Source organism: Panthera tigris, chromosome F2 (genome assembly GCF_018350195.1).
Source record: "Panthera tigris isolate Pti1 chromosome F2, P.tigris_Pti1_mat1.1, whole genome shotgun sequence".
Taxonomy (NCBI): Eukaryota; Metazoa; Chordata; class Mammalia; order Carnivora; family Felidae; genus Panthera; species Panthera tigris.
The window spans coordinates 16,294,799-16,318,636 of record NC_056676.1 but is presented as its reverse complement, the minus strand read 5'-3'; the positions used below and the strand labels follow the sequence as shown (position 1 = coordinate 16,318,636).

The 23,838-nt window shown below is 37.6% G+C and overlaps 1 protein-coding gene across 4 annotated transcripts in view; it reads left to right on the top strand.

The window, feature by feature from the left end:
* Positions 1-23,838, top strand: part of ARMC1 (armadillo repeat containing 1) — a 67,880-nt gene that overhangs the window by 36,389 nt on the left and 7,653 nt on the right. For 2 of the 4 annotated variants that reach the window (XR_006212803.1, XR_006212802.1), the window contains exons 5-7: positions 11,551-11,667; positions 11,751-11,825; positions 12,797-14,149. Coding sequence is in view for 2 of the 4 variants with exons in the window: in XM_042972719.1 (XP_042828653.1) it covers positions 11,551-11,667; positions 11,751-11,825; positions 12,797-12,988 (384 nt within the window). In the remaining 2 variants the exon portion in view is untranslated. Of the gene's footprint in view, positions 1-11,550; positions 11,668-11,750; positions 11,826-12,796; positions 14,963-23,838 lie in introns of those variants that run through there. The other 2 variants (XM_042972719.1, XM_007085011.3) reach the window with 1 other exon arrangement.

Below are 23,838 nucleotides of genomic sequence, written 5' to 3'. Positions count from 1 at the left end.
TCTCTCTCTCAAAAATAAACATTAAACAAATTAAAAAAAATAATCCCTAAGTCAATGAGGAAATCAGAAGAGAAATGATAAACATTTTGAATTGAATAAAAAGGAAAATGTAGTATCAAAATTTGTGGGAAGCCACCAAAGCAGTGTTTAGAGGGTAATTCATTAGCACCAAACGTCTAATTATTTATATATAAGAGAGATAAGGTCTCAGTGACTTAAGTTTCTACCTTAAGAAACTAGATAAAAAAAAGAAAAAGCAAATTAAATCTAACTTAAGCAGAAGAGTGAATGAACAAATCAGTGAAATGAAAAATGGAGAAAAACTAATGAAATCAAAAGCTGATTCTTTGACATGATCAATAAAATTGATAAATTTGTAGCCAAACTGATCATGAATAAAAGAAGTCACAAATTATTGATACCAGAAATAAGAGAGAGAAAACATCGCTATAGATCCTGTAGACACTAAAAAGAAAATAAATGGGAGCGCCTGGGTGGCTCAGTCAATTAAGCATCCTACTCTTGATTTTGGCTCAGGCCATGATCTCTGGGTTTGAGAGTTCAAGCCCCCTATTGGACTCTGTGCTGCCGGTGTGGAACCTGCTTGGGATTCTCTCTCTCTTTCTCACTCTTTACCCCCTCCCCTGCTTGCTGTCTCTCTCTCTCAAAATAAATAAAGAGACTTTAAAAAAAATCTAAAAAGAAGCGCACCTGGCTGGCTCAGTTGGTTAAGTGTCTGACTTCAGCTCAGGTCATGATCTCATGGATCCTGAGTTTGAGCCCCACATTGGGCTCTGTGATGACAGCTCAGAGCCTGGAGCCTGCTTCCGATTCTGTGTCTCCTCTGTCTGCCCTTCTCCTGCTCACACACTCTCTCAAAACTAAATAAACATTAAAATAAAAAAATAAAAAATTTAAAAAGAAAATAAATATTTTAAATAACTTTATGCCAATAAATTTGGTAATGTAGATGAAACAGGAAAATGTTTTTAAAAACACAGATTGCCAAGGTTTATTCAAGAAGAAATGGATAACATGAATAGCTCAATATGTATTAAAGAAATTGAATTTGTAATTAAAAACCTTTCCATAAAGAAAACTTCTGTCCTAGATAGCTTCACTGGTGAATATATTCAATGTATTCTAATATAGACTATTTTAATAATAGAATACTGTAATACTCCTACAGGGTAGTTTCTTCTGAACTCATTCTACGTTGTCTGCTTTTAATATTAGCTACTTCTGCTTGCTTCTGATTAGTGTGTCTTCTGTTTGTGTCTGTATTTCAAGTAGATTTCTTACAGGCACCATATAGTAGGGCCTTGCCTTTTTATCCATTCTGAAAATTTCTGCCTTTTAACTGGAGTGTTGGAGTTATCTTTAATATGATTATTTGTATGGTTGTGTTTAAAACAACCATCTTGCTAATTCCTTTCTTTCTTTCTTTTTTTTTTAAGTTTATTTATTTAACTAATCTCTGCATCCAGCTTGGGGTTTGAACTCACGACCCTGAGATCGTTTGGACACTCCTGTGACTGAACTAGCCAGGCACCGTGCCCTTGCAAATTACTATTTGTCCAATCAGTTCTTTGTTCCCTTTTCCTGCCTTTTGGACTATTGGATGTTTTTTATGATTTCATTTTATTTACTTTGTTGGCTTATTAGGTACAGTTCTTCCTTTCTTTTTGTTGGTTGATGTAGGGTTTATTTTATGTATCCTTTTTTTTTTTTTTTTTTAATGTTTTTATTTATTTTGGAGAGAGAGACAGAGCACCAGCAGAGCATGAGAGAGAGAGAGGGAGAGGGAGACAACAGAATCTGAAGCAGGTTGCAGGCTCTGAGCTGTCAGTACAGAGCCCGACATAGGGCTCGAACATAGGGATTGAACAAGTTCGATCAGGTCAGGCTAGATCATGACCTGCGCGGAAGTCGGATGCCTACCTGACTGAGCCACCCAGGCGCTGCCCCTATTTTATATATCTTTAACTTACTATAGTGCAGCTTCAATTAATATATCACTTCATGCATAGTATAGGACACTTAAAACATTATACTTCCATTTCTCCTTTCTCTGCCTCTATGCAGTTGTTAACATGTTTTGCTTCCACATATGTCATAAACCCCAAATACATTGTTATTACTTTAAATAGTCTTTATTTTTTTTATTGTGGTAAAATACACATAGCATGAAATTTACTGTCTTTTTAAAAATTTTTTAAAATTTTTTTGATGTTTATTTTTGAGAGAGAGAGAGCGCCAGAGAGAGCACATGAGCGGGATAGGGGCAGAGAGTGAGGGAGACACAGAACTTGGAACAGGCTCCAGGCTCTGAGCTGTCAGCACAGAACCCGACGCGGGGCTTGAACCCACGAACTGTGACATCATGACCTCAGCCAAAGTCAGACGCTCAACCAACTGAGTCACCCAGGTGCCCCCAAATTTACGGTCTTAACCATCGTTAGGTATATAGTTTGGTGGTATTAAATACATTCATAATGTTGTGTAACCATCACCTCTATACTTCTTATGAATGTACAACTTTTTTGTTTTGTAAAACTGAAACTCTGTACTCATTAAACAGTCACTCTGCTTTCTTCCTTTCCCCCAGCCCCTGGCAACCACTGTTTTACTTTCTGTCTCTATGATTTTGAAAAGTCAGTTTCTTTTAAGACATTTAAAAATAAAAAAAGTATTTTCTGTCTATTTACATTTTTGCCGTTTCCAGGGTTCTTTTTCCTTTGTGTAAATACTGTATTTTTCATCTGATACTATTTTCCTTCTGTCTCAAGGACTTCTTTTTTTTTTCTTTTTTAAATTTTTTTACTGTTTATTTTTGAGAGAGATAGAGACAGAGTGCGAGCAGGGGAGGAGCGCAGAGAGAGAGGGAGACACAGAATCTGAAGCAGGCTCCATGCTCTGAGCTGTCAGCACAGAGCCCGACATGGGGCTCAAACCCAGGAGCCGTGATATCATGACCTGAGCTGAAGTTGGACACCCAACCGACTGAGCCACCCAGGCGCCCCCGTCTCAAGGACTTCTGTTGACGTTTTCTTATAGCAGTACAAGTCTGCTGAAGTTGAATTCTTTCAGGTTTTTTTTTTTTAATTGAAATAGAATTCACATACTATAAATTTGCCATTTTAAAGTGTTCAATTCAGTGCTTTTAGTATATTTATAGGGTTGTGCAGCCATCACCATTGTCTAATTCCTGAACATTTCATCACCCCAAAAGGAAGCCTCATACCCATTAGCAGTCACTAATGGGTTGCCCGTGACAACCACTAATTTACTGTCTGTGGATTTGCCTCTTCTGGACATTACACATAAATGGAATCATAGGATATGTTACCTTTCATGTCTAGCTTTCACTTTGCATAATGTTTTCATAGTTCATCCCTATTGTAGTGTGTATCAGTACATCATCACTTTTTATAATATTCCATTGTATGGATTTACTATATTTGTTTATTCATTTATCAGTTGATGGACATTTGGGTTGTTTCCACTTTTTGGCTATTATGTATAATTCTGTGAAGATTTGTGTATAAGTTTTTGTGTGGATGTATGTTCTCAGTTCTTTCGAATATGTTACTAGGGGTAGAGCTGCTGGGTGATACAGTAACTTTGTTTAGCTTTTTGAGCAACTGCTAGAGTGTTTTCTACAGTGGCTGCATCATTTTATATTCCATCAGCAGCAGATGTGGGGTCTGGTTTCTCCACAGCATTGTCAACATACATTTCTGTTGTTGTTTGTGTGTTTGTTTGTTTTTATAATTTAACTTTATTTTTTATTTTTTAAAATTTACATCCAAATTAGATAGTATATAGTGAAGCAATGATTTCAGGAGTAGATTCCTCAATGCCCCTTACCCATTTAGCCCATCTCCCCTCCCACAACCCCTCCAGCAACCCTGTTTGTTCTCCATATTTATGAGTCTCTTTTGTTTTGTCCCCCTCCCTGTTTTTATATTATTTTTGTTTCCCTTCCCTTATGTTCATCTGTTTTGTCTCTTAAAGTTCTCATGAGTGAAGTCATATGATTTTTGTCTTTCTCTGACTGACTAATTTCACTTGGCATAATACCTTCCACTTCCATCCATGTAGTTGCAAATGGCAAGATTTCATTCTTTTTGATTGCCTGAAATGATTTGATACTCCTGAAATGATTGCCGAGTAATACTCCATTGTATATATATATACCACTTCTTTATCCATTCATCCATTGATGGACATTTGGGCTCTTTCCATACTTTGGCTATTGTTGATGGTGCTGCTATAAACATGGGGGTGCATGTGTCCTTCGAAACAGCACACCTGTATCCCTTGGATAAATGCCTAGTAGTGCAATTGCTGGGTCGTAGGGTAGTTCTATTTTTAGTTTTTTGAGGAACCTCCATACTGTTTTCCCGAGTGGCTGCACCAGCTTGCATTCCCACCAACAGTGCAAAAGAGATCCTCTTTCTCTGCATGCTCGCCAACATCTGTTGTGGCATCTCATTGTGGTTTTGATTTGTATTTCCCTGATGATGAGTGATGTTGAGTATTTTTTCATGTGTCGGTTGGCCATCTGGATGTCTTCTTTGGAGAAGTGTCTATTCATGTCTTTTGCCCATTTCTTCACTGGATTATTTGTTTTTTGGGTGTTGACTTTGAGAAGTTCTTTATAGATTTTGGATACTAACCCTTTATCTGATATGTTGTTTGCAAATATCTTCTCCCATTCTGTCGGTTGCCTTTTAGTTTTGCTGATGGTTTCCTTCGCTGTGCAAAAGCTTTTTATTTTGATGAGGTCCCAGTAGTTCATTTTTGCTTTTGTTTCCCCTGCCTCTGGAGACGTTTTGAGTAAGAAATTGCTGGGGCCAAAATCAGAGAGGTTTTTGCCTGCTTTCTCCTCGAGGATTTTGATGGCTTCCTGTCTTACATTGAGGTCTTTCATCCATTTTGAGTTTATTTTTGTGTATGGTGTATGTAAGAAAGTGGTTCAGGTGAATTCTTCTGCATGTCGCTGTCCAGTTTTCCCAGCACCATTTGCTGAAGAGACTGTCTTTATTCCATTGGAGATTCTTTCCTGCTTTGTCAAAGATTAGTTGCCCATACGTTTGTGGGTCCATTTCTGGGTTCTCTATTCCATTGATCTGGGTATCTGTTCTTGTGCCATCTGTTGTTGTTTAGTACTGGTGTGAAATGGTATCATATTGTGGTTTTAATTTGCATTTCCCTATGACTAACGGTGTTGAGTATCTTTTCATCTGCTTTTGGCCATTTTTCAGTGGTTGATACAGGATTTATTGTATATATCTTTATCACAGATATCTCTTTTGGAGAAAATCCTATTCATTGTCTATTTAAAAAAAATTTTTTTTAAGTTTATTTATTTTAAGAGAACAAATGAGTAGGGCAGGGTCAGAGAAAGAGGCAGAGAGAGAATTCCAATCAAGTTTAGGGCTGTGAGCACAGAGCCCGATGTAGGGCTCAAACTCATGAGCTGTGAGATCATGATCTGAGCCAAAAACAAGAGTCGGACACTTAACCGAGTGAACCACCCAGGCACCCACAGCCACCTGGGTCCCCCTTCATTGTCTGCTTTTAAATTGCTTATTATTTTTCTTTTCATTATTGAGTTGAATTCTGTTAATACCGTGTATTACATTGATGATTTTCATACTTTGAACCAACCTTTCATTCCTACGATAAATCCCAATTCGTCATAGTGTATAATCTTTTTAATATGCTGCTGGATTCAGTTTGCTGGGATTCTGTTGAAGCATTTTGCATATGTATTCATACAGGATATTTTATAGTTTTATTTATAATTTTCTTTCATGCGATGTATTTTTCTGATATTGGTATCCGGGTAATACTGGCTTCATAAAATGAGTTGGGATGGGGCACCTGGGTGGCTCGGTTGGTTAAGCCTCTGACTCTTGGTTTTGGCTCAGGTCATGATCTCATGGTTCTTGAGATTGAGACCCAAGTCAGGCTCTGTGCTGAGCCTGCTTGGGATTCTTTCTCTCTCTCTTTCTGTGCTCCTCCCCTGCTTGTGTGCTCTCTCTTTCTCTCTCAGAATAAATTAACATTAAAAAAATACTTAATAAATAAAATGAATTGGGAAGTGTTTTGATGACTTTGTTGAAAGATTGCTATTGATTCTTCATTAAACATTGGTAGTGTTAACCAATGAAACCATTTGGTCCTGAGCTTTTCTTTGTAGGTTATTTCCTGATAATTGATTTAATCTCTTTAATTACTGTATGTCTATTCAAACTCCCATTATTTTCTTGAGTCACTTTTGGTAATTTTATTTTTCTAGGAATTTTCCCATTTCATTGAGGTTATCTAATGTGTTGGCATACAGTTGTTCATAGTATTTGCTTATAATCCTTTTGTTTCAGATTGGTCATAATGTCCTGTCTTATTCCTGATTTTAGTAATTTGAGTTTTCTTTCTCTTTTTCATGGTCAGTCTAGCTAAAAGGTTTATCAGTTTTGTTGATTTTTTTTCAGAGAACCAATTTTTAGCTTCATTAGTTTTTTTTCTATATTTCCCCCTTTTCTCTATTTTTCTTTTCCCTGCTCTAATCTTTATTGTTTCTTTCCATCTGCTTGCTTTGGGCTTTCTTAGAATGGAAATATAGGTTACTGATTTGAGATTTTCTTCTATTTAATATAGTTACTACAGCTAGAAATTTTTGTTCAGTCATTCTTTTCTCTATATCCCATAAGATTTGATATATTCTCATTTTATTCATCTCCAAGTATTTTCTGTGTGTGATTTCTTTTTTTGATACATTGGTAATTTAGGAGTTTGTTGTTTAATTTCCATGTATTTCTGAATTTTCCAAATTTCCTTGTTACAAATTTCTAATTTCGTTTCATGTGATTTGACAATATTGTGTGATTTCAATCATTTTCTATTTACTGAGGCTTGTTTCATGGTCTGTCTTGGGGAATGTTCCATATGCACCTGAGAATGTATATACTGTTGTTGGGAGTATTCTAAGTGTTTATTACTATTAATTGGTTTATACTGTTGATTAAATCCTCTTTTCCTTGCTCATCTGTCCAGCTATGCTGTTCAGTTTTTTTTAAGATTTATTTATTTGAGAGAGAGCTAGAGGAGGAAGTGGCAGAGAGAGAGAGGGAGAGACAGAATACCAAGCAGGCTCTGTTGTCAGCACAGAACCTGATACAGGGCTCGATCCCACGAAATGTGAAATCATGACCTGAACCAAAATGAAGACAAGAGTCAGTTGCTTAACCGACTGAGCCACCCAGGTGCTCCAGCTATTCTTTCATTTTTGAAAGTCAGATCTTGAAGTGTAACTCCTTCAATTTTGTATGTCTGTGAGAGTCCTTATTTTATTTTTTTTGAAAGATATTTTCAGTGCATGTGAAATTCTAGGTGACAGGATTTCTTTTCTTTCTTTCTTTAACCATACTTCAAGGCATTGGTCCACTGTCTTCTTCCTTGCATTGTTTCTGTTTAGGATTCTATTATTTGTGTTCTTCTTAATAGATCTTATTTTTCCCACTCTTCCTGCTTCTAAGAGTTTCTCTTTTATCACTGTTTTTGAGCTGTTTATAATGTGCCTTGGTATAATTTTATTCATGTTCATTCAGCTTCTTGGATCTCTGGGTTTATCATATGCAGCAAATTTGGACAGGTTTCTCCATTATTTCTTCAAATATTTTTTCCGTCCCCCTTTCCCCTGGGTCTTTCAAGGATTCCTGTTATACATATTCAGCCGTGTAAAGTCTCACAGCTCACTGATACTCTGCTCATTTTGTTTTCAATTCCTTTTTTTCCCCCTCTGTTTCATTTTGGATAGTTCCTGTTGCTATATTTGTTGAAGTTTTCTTTTATAGGCATTTATTTCCTGTTAATCTCATTCAGTGTATTTTTTTTTTAACATAGACATTATTTTATTTCATTTCTAGAAGTTTGATTTGGGTCTTTTTCATATTTCCGTAGCATGGATCTACTGGAACATAAAAAAAGAGGGGTGGAATAACCATAATGTCTTTATGTACTAATTTAATCATTTCTGCCTTTTGAGTATGTTTCTATAGATTGATTTTTGTAATTACAGATTGACTTTTATAATTACTGGTTGCATTTTTTTTTTTTTTTTGCTTCTTTGCATTCTTGGTAATTTTTGATTAGATGCCAGGCATTGCAAATTTTACTTTGTTGGGTACAGCACGTACTTATTTGTATGTACATCCTTTAAAAATATTCTTGAGATTTAAAAAAAAATTTTTTTTTAACATTTATTTATTTTTGAGACAGAGAGAGAGAGAGCATGAACAGGGGAGGGTCAGAGAAAGAGGGAGACACAGAATCTGAAACAGGCTCCAGGCTCTGAGCTGTCAGCACAGAGCCTGACACGGGGCATGAACCCACGGACCATGAGATCATGACCTGAGCCTAAGTTGGACGCTTAACCGACTGAGCCACCCAGGCGCCTCTCTTGAGATTTGTTTTAGATCACAGTTACTTACTAACAGATCTTTTTGAGGCTTGCTTTTAAGCTTTGTTAGGCAGAACCATAGCACCCTTTATCCTAGGGGTAATTTTGCTACACTACTGGGGCAATACTCTTCTGGGTTCTTTGTTCATACCCCATGTTTATAAAAGTTTTTGTACTCTGTCTGATGGGAACATGAAGTATTTTCAGCATGGTTTGAGCCTGCAGAACTGTTCCTTCTATTCCCTTCCAGTCTGGTTATTCATCCAGCCTCAGGTTCTTTGTTCACATGCATGTACAGATAGATCATCATTCAGCTGAAAACCTGAGGGGATCTCATTGCAGATCTCTAGTACATGCTTTGTCTCTGTGGACCCTCTCTGCACAGCTCTGCCCTCTCCTGTGCTTTGTCCTGCGAATTATAGTTGCCTTGACCTCCCTGAATTTTCAACTGTGTCCTTAATTGAAGGAGACTGCAGGTTCCCCTTGAGTTCTCCTTTCCTAAGTTATAGCCTGGAAACTTTCTAGGCAATATGTTGATGACCTTGTGGAGCTCACTTTATTTTCCTTCTTTCATCGCTTCTCGGCCTTTTGGCTAAGATCAAGTGTATTTTCCTTCTTTCAGGGATGTTTGTTTTCCACTGTTTGGAAATTGTTGTTTTATTCATTTTATTTTGTCTCTTTGTAGTTGTTTAAGCCTGAAGGCTAATTCCAGTCCCAATTTCTCCATCTTGACTGGATTTAGAAGTCTCCCTGAAGTTATTTTGAGCAGTGATAAGTCATATAACTTTACATATTTAGTGGTAGCAACTGGTAAATTACCACTTATCTCTTTAGCTATGCCTGGTAGGTTACATTAGATTATCCACAGCTTTTTCTGGTTGTGCTGTTGCAGCATTTAGGCCTCAGGATTTAGGATTCAGTAAATAAGGGTGGGGGGGGGGAGTTTTTCATATGCATATCATCCATGACATTGCCAAATAAGATAGTTCACAACTATCTTACTGCATCTGGGGCCACAAGATCCTGAAAAGTTTCTAGAAAGCAAGCTCAGTAAATGTAAATTGATTAAATGTAAGATACTAAGATACATAAAATACCACCAATGCCACCTATTTAATTTTATTACTTTTTAAAAGATTCATTTCTTTATTTTTGAGAGAGAGAACACAAGTTGGGGAGGGGCAGAGAGAGGGAGACACAGAATCTGAAGCAGGCTCCGAGCTGTCTGTGCAGAGCCAGACGTGGGGCTTGAACTCAGGACCTGTGAGATCAGGACCTGGGCTGAAGTCAGACACTTAACTGACTGAGCCACCCAGGTGCCCCACCATCTGTTTAACTTTAATGAATAAGGATAATATAGTTGCTTTTGAAAGCTAGCTGAAACCAAATAATAAAACTCAGCACAGCACACACAAAAATATAGGCTGATATATTGTATGGAAATGATTGCTGAAATCTAAAATACAATATTAGCAAGTTGACTTTAGCACCCTCCTATAATGCTAGGAGGGAGATAAGCAATGATAAGAGTTCTTTTGAAGGATTGTGGGAATGAGTTTGAAGACTCATAATATTCAATGGAAGAAAAGAGTGAATCAAATAATTTGAAGATAGTGTTTCTCAGCGTGATCCAGAGACTTTGGGTCAATTGCAGATTCTTGTCTCCTAAGAAGTACTGAATCAGACAGAACCTGGTCTCAATACAGACACAGGAAAATATAGGGATGGTGATAATATGTGAGCGAGAGGTGGAAGGAAGGATATGGTGAAACTAGTTACTTTTTAATCCATTTTTGCTTTGGATCTTGTGTTTGAGATGACCACTTGATATCCAAGTGGATATATCTGATAACAAGTGAAAATAAAGTCATACTAGAGATGTATGTCCCTTTTCTCCATGGTGATGATGACTAAAGTGATGAGAATAGTCTACTGAGAGATGAAGTAGAAAGAAAATCACTTAGTTTAAGGCACTGGACCTTGGAGGTAAGATGAGACAGAGATGGAATAATCAGTGTCTAAGTAGTGTGTTATTAGTGTATTATTAATAGTGTATTAAAGAGACATTGAAGGATATGTTATATTGTGTTATCAGAGGAAAATGAGAACTAAAAAGAGGGTATTAATAACCCTTGAGAATGCAGTGGTAACCACTGAGAATGCCATAAATAAAGGGTACAGTGATGTTTATAAATACCAAGTGCTTTAAGAAATATAGTGACTCGGGGCACCTGGGTGGCTCAGTTGGTTAGGCATCCAACTTCGGCTCAGGTCATGATCTCGCGGTTTTTGAATTTGAGCCCCATGTTGGGCTCTGTGCTGACAGCTCAGAGCCTGGAGCTTGCTTCAGATTCTGTGTCTCCCTCTCTCTCTGCCCCTACCCTCCTCATGCTGTGTCTCTCTGTCTCTCAATAATAAATAAGCGTTAAAAAAAATTTAAAAAAGTGACTCAAATACTGAATACTAATTGTGACATCACAATTTAACCTTAGAGATTTTTAAGAGCAGGGTTCAGCAGATGTTTTTGTTAAAGGGTCAGATAGTAAATATTTTAGATTTGGAAGGGCATATAGTCTATTCTAACTACTAACTCTGCTATAGTATGAAACTAGCCTCAGTCATTATGTAAACAAATGTGTGTAGCTGTGTTCCAGTAAAACTTTATTTATAAAAACAGCTGGCAGACTATAATTTGCTTACCTTTGAGCTAGAGGAACCTCTGCTTTTCAGCATTTTTTTCTGTATTATTCTTCATTCCATTTGCATTGAGATATAAATCAACACTGGCTAACTTATTTCTGATAAAAAGGATTAAAACTAAGTATTAGTAATGAAGCTTGAAAAGATCCAGAAGAAATTACTGTTCTGTTGATCTTATAAAATTTAGTAAGCTTGACTAAATAGCACCCCCAGTATGCCCTCATGTATGAGATGGTAGAACTGAAATAGGGACATTTGCTCCCTCCCCCCAACCCCCCCCACCCCCCCCACCGTTCATATAATGACTAATTCAGTGTGGTTTGAGTTGATTTGTTTAACATTTTGTCAATTGTAATAATAATTTGCTTTTACCTTTTCAGTCTCGGAGAAATCTCTGTGAAGAGGCTTTGTTAAAAATTAAAGGTGTTATTAGCTTTACTTTTCAAATGGCTGTTCAAAGATGTGTGGTGCGGATCCGTTCAGATTTGAAAGCAGAGGTTAGTATTTTAAATGGCTGAATATGCTTGAGGTTATAGGTAAACAAATCAGTGTTCAAATTTCCCTTTTTATCCTGGCCTAGGCTTTGGCATCAGCAATAGCATCAACCAAGGTTATGAAGGCTCAGCAAGTTGTGAAAAGTGAAAGTGGAGAAGAGGTAAATGCTTTTTAATTTAGTTTTCTTTATACCTGACTCTTGATTATTCTTTATGGCTGGCAGATTGCTAGTATTTTCAGGCTGTTAGTTGCCAAATATATAGGAGTGTGGTTGGGTCAGATTATCTTGTTTCTTGGCTAACAGCTCTTTTCTAAAGAGATCTATTGTAGATTTCAGGGTCTGTTCTTAAATTTTGTGGATTTCAGAGTCTATTCTTTTTCTCAGTGGAGATGTCTTTCTAATTTTACATGGAAATAAAGGATATATAGGTTCCTTGTGTTGGTTTTATTTTATATATGTTATGTTATTTTAGAGAGAGTGAGAAGGGTAGAGGGGCAGAGAGAATCTTAAGTAGTTTCCATGCTTAGCGCATAGCCTGATACAGGGCTTGATCCCAAGACCCTGGGATCATGACCTGAGCTGAAATCAAGAGTCAGGTGCTCAACCGACTGAGCCACCCAGGCACCCCTGTGTTGATTTTTAAATACTTCTTTCTAACCTTAATTAGTTTTTGTCAATCCAAATAATAAAGCTGTATTCCCACAATTGGGTAGGTAAGTACAGTGAAAAGCTTTGCCTCTTACTACTTTTGCCACCAGCTTTGTGATAGGGAAAACAAATCTACATCCCCTTAACTTATTTGTGTCCCCATAGAAAGGTTCAGTGGCCCTTCGGGGCCCACAGTAGCCAGGTACTTGCTTTTGTTTTCTTTAAATGCAGAGAGGTTGCACATTTATTTCTGGAGCCTCAGGAGAAAAGCATCTTACTTTTCATGTGTCTTTCTGCCTAATGCAGTGCTCAACAGTTGGGCCTACCTTCATGTAAGAGGAAAATTTTTAAGTGACTATTGTCACTGAGAATAAATACGGTGATTAGAGTGAGGTGTATAGTTGACCTTTAATTTAGGACTTAATTTACCTGTGTCGATTGGGTTGATTTTGTAATAACTCTTAACATGTTGTCTATGTCAGATGCTGGTTCCATTCCAAGATACGCCTGTGGAAGTAGAACAGAACACAGAACTGCCCGACTACCTGCCTGAGGATGAGAGTCCCACAAAAGAACAGGATAAAGCAGTGTCCCGGGTCGGCTCACACCCAGAGGGTGGAGCTAGCTGGCTGAGCACAGCGGCAAACTTTTTATCCAGATCGTTCTACTGGTGACTTCAGTTTGGGTCTCAAGGACTGTGTGAACTAACAAGGGGCCAGTTTTCCATTGTTGTGGTGAACTGTCAAGTGCAATTTGCAATAAGTTATCATGAAGAGTTTTTAGATTACATGATTGCGTATGCTGCATTTTACATTTTATTGGACGTTTTGCCCTGCTCAGTGGTAAAAAGGACAGAGGCTACAGGTGGAGTTCCTTTGTTTATGAAGGTATTTTGGTTTTGTTTTCCTTTAATTGCCTCACTTTTTAAAAAACATGGGTCCACTGTTAAACCAAACACATATATGTGCAGCTTTACATTTTATTTTACATGGAGCACGTGATTAGGAAAACTTGTTTTCTCCTCAAGCCTCAGGACCTATCTGAAGAGAAGTTTTTGTTTGTTCATTTTGGCTCAAGTTGTGCATGAATTACTGAACATTTTTCTCTGCTTTTCTTCATGAAAGATACTTGCTTGGGTACTCTTCACTGAAAGTTGAAAACATTTGTCATTATCCCCCTCTTGTGCCTTTTTTATTTTGCCAACCATGTTTATAGAAAGAACATTACTATAAAGACATTTTGTGAATTACAGTATATTCATATGAACGTAGGAGTTCTCTAAAAATACAAGCTGACAAAAACTTTGCAATCTTATTTGTTGTAATTTTAATAAGACTAACACAAAATCAGTCAAGAAGAAGGAAACCTGTATATTAGCAAAGTACTATTGGAGACTATTTGATTGTGACCAGATGTGGTTCCAGTTGACTACTCTTTAGTTTGGTTTATATCAGCTCTTGAGATTTCCGTCCAACGTAATATTGGGAGCAACTATAAATGGTCTCTAGGCCTGACTTTGTGATTATATACCATCCTTGCTAGAAAAAAAATAGTAAAGAACTGACAAACTTGAAAAAGAAAACAAAAGTCAAATGCCTATGTAATGCCATAGTGCCACTTGGTAGATAGAGTCTAACCTTGAAACGTGAATTGCTTGGCAGATGCCTTTTCAGTAGGTATTTCCTTGTATTGCCTTTTGTGAATTTATTATGAACATCCAGTCGTACTGAATGAAAAAAAGACTCAAATTATTGCTTATGAAGAAATAAAGCCAGCATTGGTCCACTTAATCTTGTTTCTCATATCCAGCCAGAAAAAAAAGAACTTCAGTGAAGGTAAGAGAAATAAATATAAATATATATACATATATATTTTTTGGTAGATAAGAGCTAATTACATATATGTAATGCTTTATTAAATTCCTGAAATATTTGGCACATAAAATTTTCCTTTTGGAAATCCAGCTAAATCCGGATAAATTTTAGTGCTAATATGATTAAGAAGAAACTAATATGGAGAAATTGAAATTCTTTTTCATCAACATGTAGAGCTGCTGTTTTACTACTTGGGGAGAATGTGAAGTGAAAGTTGGACCCTGGAGGGTTTCCTTGCATTTTCATTGCTTCTCTTTTAGAGAAAATTAAAAGCATCCAGTGTCACTGTAAAAAAAAATTCTTGTAAAATACTTCACCAACAAGAATCTTGAGTTCACGACCTTCTGGAGGGAGGGGTATTGAGGGTATTGGAATGATATTTTTCATGTGTCTGGGCTCTGATTCAGATGACATACACAACTGCAAATAGAAGCTTTCAGGGCATGGATTGCTTTAAATGCATAATACAGCTTGCTGCCAGAACCAGATGTGTTGAAAAATGAAAACAAAACCACCTCCTTTCTATAGCCATTAAAACAAAGTTTACTGTTCTAACAAGTTTGTGTTTTATTTTGCATTGCCACACATCTGCCTGTTTAAAAAACTACATCTCTTGGTAGCAATGGTTCAGTACAAGTAGGTATTAACAGCTTGATGTCTGTGTGTTCTAAGTGTTCTTTTATTCCAGGTCTTATAGAGCAGTTAAGGCAACTGTAACGGCATTTTTTTGAAATATATTGTAAAATAATAAAAGGTAACACAATTAAAATTGAATGGATATTGCATTTTTGTGATGGAAACATTATTGTTACTCTTGAGCCTGTTTGTATTCACACTGCCTGGCACCTTCTCCTAGCTCCCTGCAGGTGCGTTACCCAACTAATTCCCATGCATCTTCGTTCAGCTCCTTCCCAGCCCCACACCTGCCTCTCCCTGGGTTTGGATCAGCCGCTCCTGTACATGCATTCATTGTAGCATTTATCATATTAGATTGAAATTATATTTACCAGTCTTTCTCCCCAGCTTAACTCTTTGAGAACCGAGAAAGTCTGTAGCTGTATGTGGCTAGTAGTAAGTGCTCAAATATTTTTTTAGGAGGATGAACAAGATTTTTTTTTGAATCTGTAAAAATAAATGAAAGATAGTGATTAACTTGGTGGTCAGATAGGAAAAATGTCAGGTTGTTTCTTTCTTTTTTTCTTTTTTTTTTTTCATGGCATGTTTGTTTCTGATTTATTGGTTATTATTAGCAAGTTTCTTCATTTGTCATTTGTTTTTCATTTTTCAAAAAAGTAGGAGAGAAGCATAATACATGCTCTGTTGAATGAAGTTAAGATTAATTTATAATATCCTAATTCTTATAGAATTGTCATAGGAGAATATTTATTTATTTATTTATTTATTGTTTTGATTTCCTGTTTTATAACTTACTGTAATTTTAGGTAATAATTTATCTGTGAGGTTTTTTTTTTTCATTGATGGAATGGAGATAATTCTACTTTATGGGGTCATTATTTGAATGCGGTGAGATCATCATGAGTAATGAAACTAAAATCTTAAAATTGTAAGATGGAATTATTGTTTCTAGAAGTTTGACACGATTCTATTCTTGTCCTGAATTCCAAGTGGGGCTCCTCATCTTTCTCTGTCCAATCAGAGGGTAATGTTTGAGAGTTAGTTCACTGCTACGTGATTTTTTTCTGAATGTCCCTTGAAGAATTCATCTGTTGTCAGGATTTCAGTTACCTTTGTGTCGATAATTTCTGAGTCTCCATTGTATCATCATCTTTGATAGCTCCCCTTTCCTTTACTATCCCTATCAGATGTAAAGTCTGTGAATTTTTCTTTGTCTTAGAACCAAGCTCATGGTAGGCATGGAGTAGACTTAAAAACTAATTCTGTGTCCGCCACCGTGCTAAGTGCTTTACAGATACTTAGTCTTCTAACCCTGAACAACTATGAGGTAGGTACTTTGGTGTGTTCATGTTACAGATAGGGAAAGTGAGGCAGAGAAATAGTAAGTAGCTCATTAGTCCCAGGTGACAGAGCTGGCAAATGGTGAAGCCAGGACTCCAACTGAGGCAGTCTGGCTGCCGAGTCTGCACTGTCGCAGGGCAGCCTGCATCTTGGGTCCTGCTGCTGTGCCTCTCCTGTTCTACCACCGTCATTCCCATCCAGACGCTTGTGCCTGAATCATGTCAAGTGACTTAACTCGGATGTCTGTTAGCAATCAGAAACTCTGGACACTAGGAAAGTTAGGTACATGAAAGAAAGAAGTCTGGTTAGGCCACAACAAAGGAAAATACATGTAGAGCAGCTGGTCTGTCTAAAGAGGGAAACTATTTTTGTCATGTGGATTGTGGGCTTTTAATAATGCCGAGCTTCTGGACTTTGTGGCTGTTCCAGACCTCTAAAATACTACCTGTTCCACATAAAACATGTTTGGGCCAGAAATTGGCTACTTCTAGAGTAGCCACATTCTAATCTATCAGATTAATCTTAACAGTATTTTTGTCATTTTCTGCTGTGATGTCAACAAAGGCTCATGGCTTAGTTTAGACTGCTTGGCTAGCACCAAAAATGCCATGAGAATTTAGCTACCAACCTAGTCTTTCATACATTCTATAGCATTATTACAGATTTTTCTATATGTAAGGCATAGTTGTTATTCTGTTAGAGAAGGTCTGCTTTAGTTAGTCTTATCTATTTATTGTAACCTAAGTATTTTGTATTCATCCTACCCTCTAGATCTTTGCTCAGATTCTTTCTTATCTGGAATTTCCTCCTTTATTTCTTTTCTTTTTTTTTTTTTTTTTAATTTTTACTAATTTTGAGAGAGACAGAGATAGCACAAGCTGGGGAGGGACAGAGAGAGAGCAAGAGAGAGAATCCCAAGCAGGCTTTGTCAGCACAGAGCCCCATGTGGGGCTCAAACTCACGAACTGTGAGATCATGACCTGAACGAAAACCAGGAGTTGGACGCTTACCCAACTGAGCCACCCAGGCGCCCCATGGCATTTCCTCCTTTATACTATCATCTCCTTTAAAATATTTTATTATGAAAAAGCTCACTATGCATAAAGAAATGCATAAAGAAAACAAGTCCTCTGTCATCCTACAACACAAATAATATCAATAACTAAACATTTTGATTTATCTCATTTGTTTTCTTTTAATCCATTTCAGTTAGTAAGAAGTATACACTTGAATTTTCATCTCTTTTTTTTTTTTTTTTTTTTGTAAGCTCTATGCCCAGCATAGGGCTTGAACTCATGACCCTGAGATAAGGAGTTACATGTTCTACCAACTGAGCCAACCAGGAACTACTACACTTTAAAGTTTTATTTTTTTAATTTTTAAATTTTTTGTTGTTTATTTATTTTGGGTGGGGTGGGCAAACTAAGGATCCCAAGCAGGCTCCAGGCTGACAATGGCGAGCCTGATGTGGGGCTTGAACTCATGAACTGTGAGATTATGACCTGAGCCGAAGTTGGTTGCTCAACTGACTGAGCCACCCAGGCGCCCCAACACTTTAAACTTTTTTTAATGTTTATTTATTTTTGAGAGACTGAGCATGAGCCATGGAGGGACAGAGAGAGAGGGAGGCACAGAATTGGAAGGCTCTGGGCTCTGAACTGTCAGCACAGAATCCAGGGTGGGGCTCGAACTCCCATTGTGAGATCATGATCTGAGCTGAAGTTGGACGCTCAACCTAGTGAGCAACTCAGATGCCCCAACACTTAAAATTTTTTAAGTGTTCAAAATAGGTATACAGTGAAAAGTGATTCTCTTTGAACCACTGTCACCTAGTTCTCACCAGGGATAGCCATTGTTACTAATTCTGTGTGCCCATCAAGGATATTCTATAAATTTACCAACTTTTTCATTTTTTTCCCCATACATGTAATAAAATGCCATGCACCTTAGATTTTTCATTTGAAGTATTATCTTAGAAATTATTCTATATCCTTGCGTGAAGCAGCTTTCTGTTTTCACAGCTTCACAGTATTAATGTTACACCATTTATTTAACCAGTGGTTTGTTTGATTGTAATCCTTTGCTATTACAGATAGTGCTGTATTTAGTGTATCTGTAGAGTGGATTTCTAGATGTAGAATTGCTACGTTAAAGCCTGTAGAGTGCCTTTAATTTTGATAGTTCCTACCTCCTTAGAGATTATTCTAGTATCTTCTCTCATCAGAATGATATGAGAATTCTGTTCTCTTCAGCCTCTCCAAGTGTATTATCCTACATTTAGCCCTTTGTGGTCTAAAAAAAGGGATATCTTCTGAATAAGAGCTTTTTTATATATATAAGAGCTGTTTGAGTATTTTTTCTGTGAACTGTCCTTTTTTCATTTTTGGCAGAGGAGAGGGGAGATTTGAGTTTTCTTACCTGATTTATAGAAGGCCATTAACATACTAAAGAGATTTGTCCATTTCTTTAATAAAAATATTTGCAGTTCACACATTGTAACAGCATTTCCCAACATTTCTTATACAAATCCTGTGAACAGTTTTCACCCCACGATTCCTTCTTCCTCTTCTTAAAAAATGCTCATTTATTTTTATTTTGAGAGAGCGAGAATCCCAAGCAAGCTCTGCACTGTCAGTGCAGAGCTGGATGCAGGGCTCAATCTCACAAACCATGCTATCATGACCTGAGCTGAAATCAAGAGTCAGATCCTTTGTCCAACTTCGGCTCAGGTCATGATCTCGTTCGTGGGTTTGAGCCCTGCATCAGGCTCTGTGTTAACAGCTCAGAGCCTGGAGCCTGCTTCAGATTCTGTGTCTCCCTCTCTCTCTGCCCCTCCCCTGCTTGCACTCTGTCTCAAAAATAACCATTAAGAAAAATTAAAAAATAAAAGATGCTTAACAGATTGAGCCACCCAGGTGCCCCTCCTTCTTCCTCTTAACTGCTGTGTCACTTTTCATTTGGGATCTGTCTTTTATGGTCCATTACTTTCCCAAAGTATATTCCTACTGAGATCAAGATCCTTAAGGGGAGGGAGTCTGTCTCATGTTTTAGTAATTGCCACACTACACAGCATAATGCTGTGTGTGCCGAGCATTTGGGGAGTGTTTACGAATGAGTTGTGGTGGTGGAGCGATTACAGTAGTATTTCTATGTTGAAGGGATGGGTATTTGGTACTTTGGTTCAGATCTTGTCTGGATCTTAATTATTGCACATCTAGATTACTGCTACCTCCTTGTTAGTAACATTTAACATTACTTGAGCACTTACTGTGTTTCAGGCTCCGTCAGCACTGGGTCCTTTACTTGTGTTATCTTTGATCATCACAGTGGTCCAGTGAGCTAGGGTGTTTCATAGTCATTTTACAAGAGAAAATAGATCGGTGGAGTCAGATACAATTGATGAGCATCAGGGTTGGGATTTTCCTTCTTAGTGACCAAATAGTTGCCTGAATAACTGTTAGATATTTTTATTTTCTACTCTTCTGGTTATAAATCTTTAGTGACTTTTATTGTGTCAAAACCAAATTATTCTTGTTTTCAAGATTCTCTGTAACCGGTCCTACCCTTCTGATGGACCCGACGCTTTTAGTTCAGTTTTACATTTTTAGTCTTCAGTCAGTGCATTGTGAATTTGTCCTCATCTGGATTGCATTCTCTTCTTAAATTTACCAGATTCTAGTTTTCTAGAACCAGCTATTCCATGGAGCCCTCTTTGTCCATTTTGACCCTTGCCATTCTGTCTCCCAGTTCTTTAAATTCTTTCAGCATTTAAGATGTCTCCTGTACACTTGACCACTCATTGTATCATTTGTCTCTTCATTCCCAAATGTGTTCATTTTGTATATTATGACAGCAGAGATCGCTTTCAAAACCCAGGCTTCCTCTTTTGCACTGCCCCTTACTTAAGCCCAAACTGAAGGCCAACCAAGTCTCCTCATTACTGCTGGCTTTGGGACCAGCCTGTTTGCTGAGGTGCTTTCCAGCCCTTTAATGGGCCCAGAAGCCCTTTTCTGTTTTAAGTTTTTGTTTTTGTTTTTTGAGAGAGAATGACTGGGGGAGAGGCAGAGAGAGAGAGGAGGACAGAGGATCCAAAGCGGGCTTTGTATTGACGCAGAGAGTCCAATATGGGGCTCGAACTCATGAACCGTGAGATCATGACCTGAGCATAAGTCAGGACGCTTAACTGACTGAGCCACCCAGGTGCCCCTCAAAAGCCCTTTTCTAACCTGTTCTCTGCTGATAAGGAGTTTCATGTTAAAATGTAAGTTGTGTAGGTACCCATTTTTTCCATGTTTAAATATTTCAGGTAGGAAGATCATTTATTAGGACACATAATAGTGTGTAGTCTGTGCAAACAAATATTTTGAGTTATCCAGTAGAAGAAAATTGGACAATATAAAATATACTTTCAGAGGAAAAAGTGATTTTTGCGATTGGTAAGAAAAAAAGGGAAATTTTAGCTTAAGATAAGTGAATTAGAAGACTGATCGGTAAGAAAGTACCATCGAATGAGTTAAAAATGATAGTATGAAATGAATGAAGATGGAAGAAGGGAGGAAATACATGGAAAATCAGCCATACCGACCTTACCAGTGAATAAAATAATAGGGTTAGAGCAAATGTAGATGAAAACCCTAAGGCATCCTGTGGAAGTGTTGAGCCAGAAGTCAGGACTCCGTTTTAAGAGAGAAACTTCAAAGGAAAAAGGAATCATTACCTCTCAGTGCAGAACATCAGAGGAAAAGTATAGTGTTTTAAGAAAATTTGTATGTAAAAACATAAGTTTGTAAAACAAGCTATTTGCATAGGCACCTACACTTTTAGTTTTGATTTTATTTTTTTAATTTATCACGTTCCTCCAGGCAACAAAAATGTGTTTTTTGAAAATTAGATTCATGTGACCCGTAGCATTAAAGCAAGGTGTATCTAGTGGGAACAAAACCAAGTGTTTCTGGTCCCACTGAGGTAAGAGAACTAGTTTAAGTTAAATTCAGTAGAAAACTAGCTTAAGCACAAAAAAGCAATGTTTAAAGACACATGTGAAGATATTTATAGTGCTTGACACAGGGACTACTAGTCTTACTAACTTCTTGTGGAAGCAATATGTAGTAAAATTCTTGGAGATGACAGTCTATGGGAATCTTCTCCCCCTGTGACTGGATAGTAAGTAACAAGTGTAAACTGGTGTAAAGTAATGAGTTAAAATGTATTCCAAATTAAGACCCTGATCACCAAGCTATTAGTAATAATCCAGGATAGGAAAGCAGATCAGTGTTTTTTCTTCAGTACATGATTTCCTAATACTGTAGTAGCAAAATAAGCCAAGGAGCTGTTGTTAACCTCCACAGAAGTCACGTTAGACATCTAACTTTTATATTCAAAAAGTTATGTTAGAAATAAAAAAATGAAGGTATGTTCCTTACTCTTTATGGTGTAGTATTTCTGGTTGGTGAGGCTCAAGAGACAAAGTGAATGCCAGCAATCACCCACTCCTGCTGAAGGGAGCCACAGCTTGGAGCACTTGGGGGTGTTTTCCAGTTATGTCATTAAAGTCCGTTACTAAGTATTTGAAAACCTATATTCTCCCAGTCACGGTGCTTGTTAGAAGGATTACAGACATAATCCTTCATGAGGCACACAGGCTAGTGGGAAGGAAGGGCATGGAACAGATAATGGCAAATGTGATGTATCAGGAAGTAGTACAGAAGGTTTGGGAGACCTGATACTCGTGGGGAAGGGAGGTGGGGGAATCAGGGTAGGTTTCTTGGAGAAATTAAGGTTTAAGTCAGAACTTGAATGATGAGCAGGAGTTAGTTGGCCAAGTGGGGCAAGGAGAGCATTCCAGACAAAGGAAACAACTTTATGAGGCTGGTGTGTGGGGTCTAAGATGAGCCTGGAATGTTGGTGGGGGCAAGATTAAACAAGACTCTGTAGGCCTTTTGATTTAGTCCCTGAATATTATATTTCATATCCTGATGTAAGTTGTTTAGTTGCTATTAAGTATTTGTACATTCATAAATATAATAGCTACCATTTATGGCTTGCAGTTGCCAACTGCTTTTGTCTAGTATTCATTTGATCTTTACAATAATCTTATAAAGTCTGGGAGGGCGGGGAGGACGTTACATTTGAGGAAACTGAAGCTTGGGTTTGGTAATTTGCCAAAGTGAGCTTACTTCGGCTACAATGTGGAGAAGGGACCTGGGAGGAGAAAAGTGAATCTAAGAATACCAGATTACAAGGCTATTTCCATACTTGCAGTACAGGGGCAATGGTGGCTTGGAATTGGGTAAGTGGCAGTAGGCATGGAGAGAGGTGACCTGTTTGAGAGACTTTTTTAGGCAGTATCAAAGAAGAACTTGGTGATTTCATAATGAGAGGGGATGCCCAGGACTGTTAGCAGCTGCTTTGAGGAGCTGTGCTGATGCATTCATGGGCAAGGATGTCAGGGATCCAGTCACGTGTGTTTTAAGACAGGAGAGTCTAAAATGTTTAAATATTAGTGGGGTGGATTCAAGAGAGAGAGATGAGATATGGAAGAGAGAGCATTCAATGTAGAATAGGTTCAGAAGCAAGTAGAACCCAGAGTAGGGGTGGAAGGACTGGCCTTTGATAGATGAACCCCTCTGGGTCCTTCTGTACAGCTGAATGAAGCTTACTGGACTGACCCATTAAGACATTTCTTCTATTACTCTTCTTACGTTCCTCGTGGATTAAAAAGGCAGGGGGAATGATTTTCTCTTGTCTATTTAAAATTAAATCGGAATGAGAATGTGCTCAGTCTTATTAATCTAGTCAATTGTATTTTTTGTATTGTCGTGGATGAGTCTATTTCCATGACAGATGATCAGACTCCAAGATCACCATCAGCTTTCTCTCATCCTTTCATTTGATTTTTGCTCTAGTTCAGTGGGTCTGAGCCCTGTCGGTACATTAGGATCACCTGCATGCTTGTAATAAATAGCATTGTTTGTGTCCCCACTCCAAACACTTGAACCAGAGTCTCTGGGGATAGGGCAAGGGCATGGGTGGGGATTTATTTGGGGGAGGGGAGTTGTTTGTTTGTCTGTTTAAACAACTTTGTAGTAATGCTAATACGCACTCAAGGCTGACAATCAGGACTTCATTCTTGTACTTTTAAGATCTGAAGAACTTGTGAGAGCTGTTATCTTAAGCTTTTGCTCAGTTTAGGAAAGCCCTCTTTCTCCAATTGGTTTCAGAAACTGCACACACTGAAATCGACAGTGAAAGCTTACATACAAAAATTTTAGTTGTTAGTTGAATATCTTTGCTATTTTACTAGGTACGTGGCTTTTTATGTTTTTTGGTGTGCTCATTTTCCCCTTGCACTTATGTCTCGTGTGTTTCCTGTTTTAATTGTCGGGGTACTCCGGCCTCCCTAAATAGCATCAAGCATCATGCCACCTATTTGATGGCAAATATTCTTTATAGATTTGGAGTTTCTTAACCTTGAAATTTTATTTATTTTAGCTCCAAATAGTATCACCTGTTCTGAAATATTTCAATAACACATATACCCCCAAATGTTTGGATTTTCCAGATATCTACAATCTAGACCATGATCAAAGTAAAAAGATATTAAAAAGTCAAGAATATAGTTTAAAAATTTCTCAAGGCACTGATGGACAGAAAGCTTAAATTTAAGCAAATGA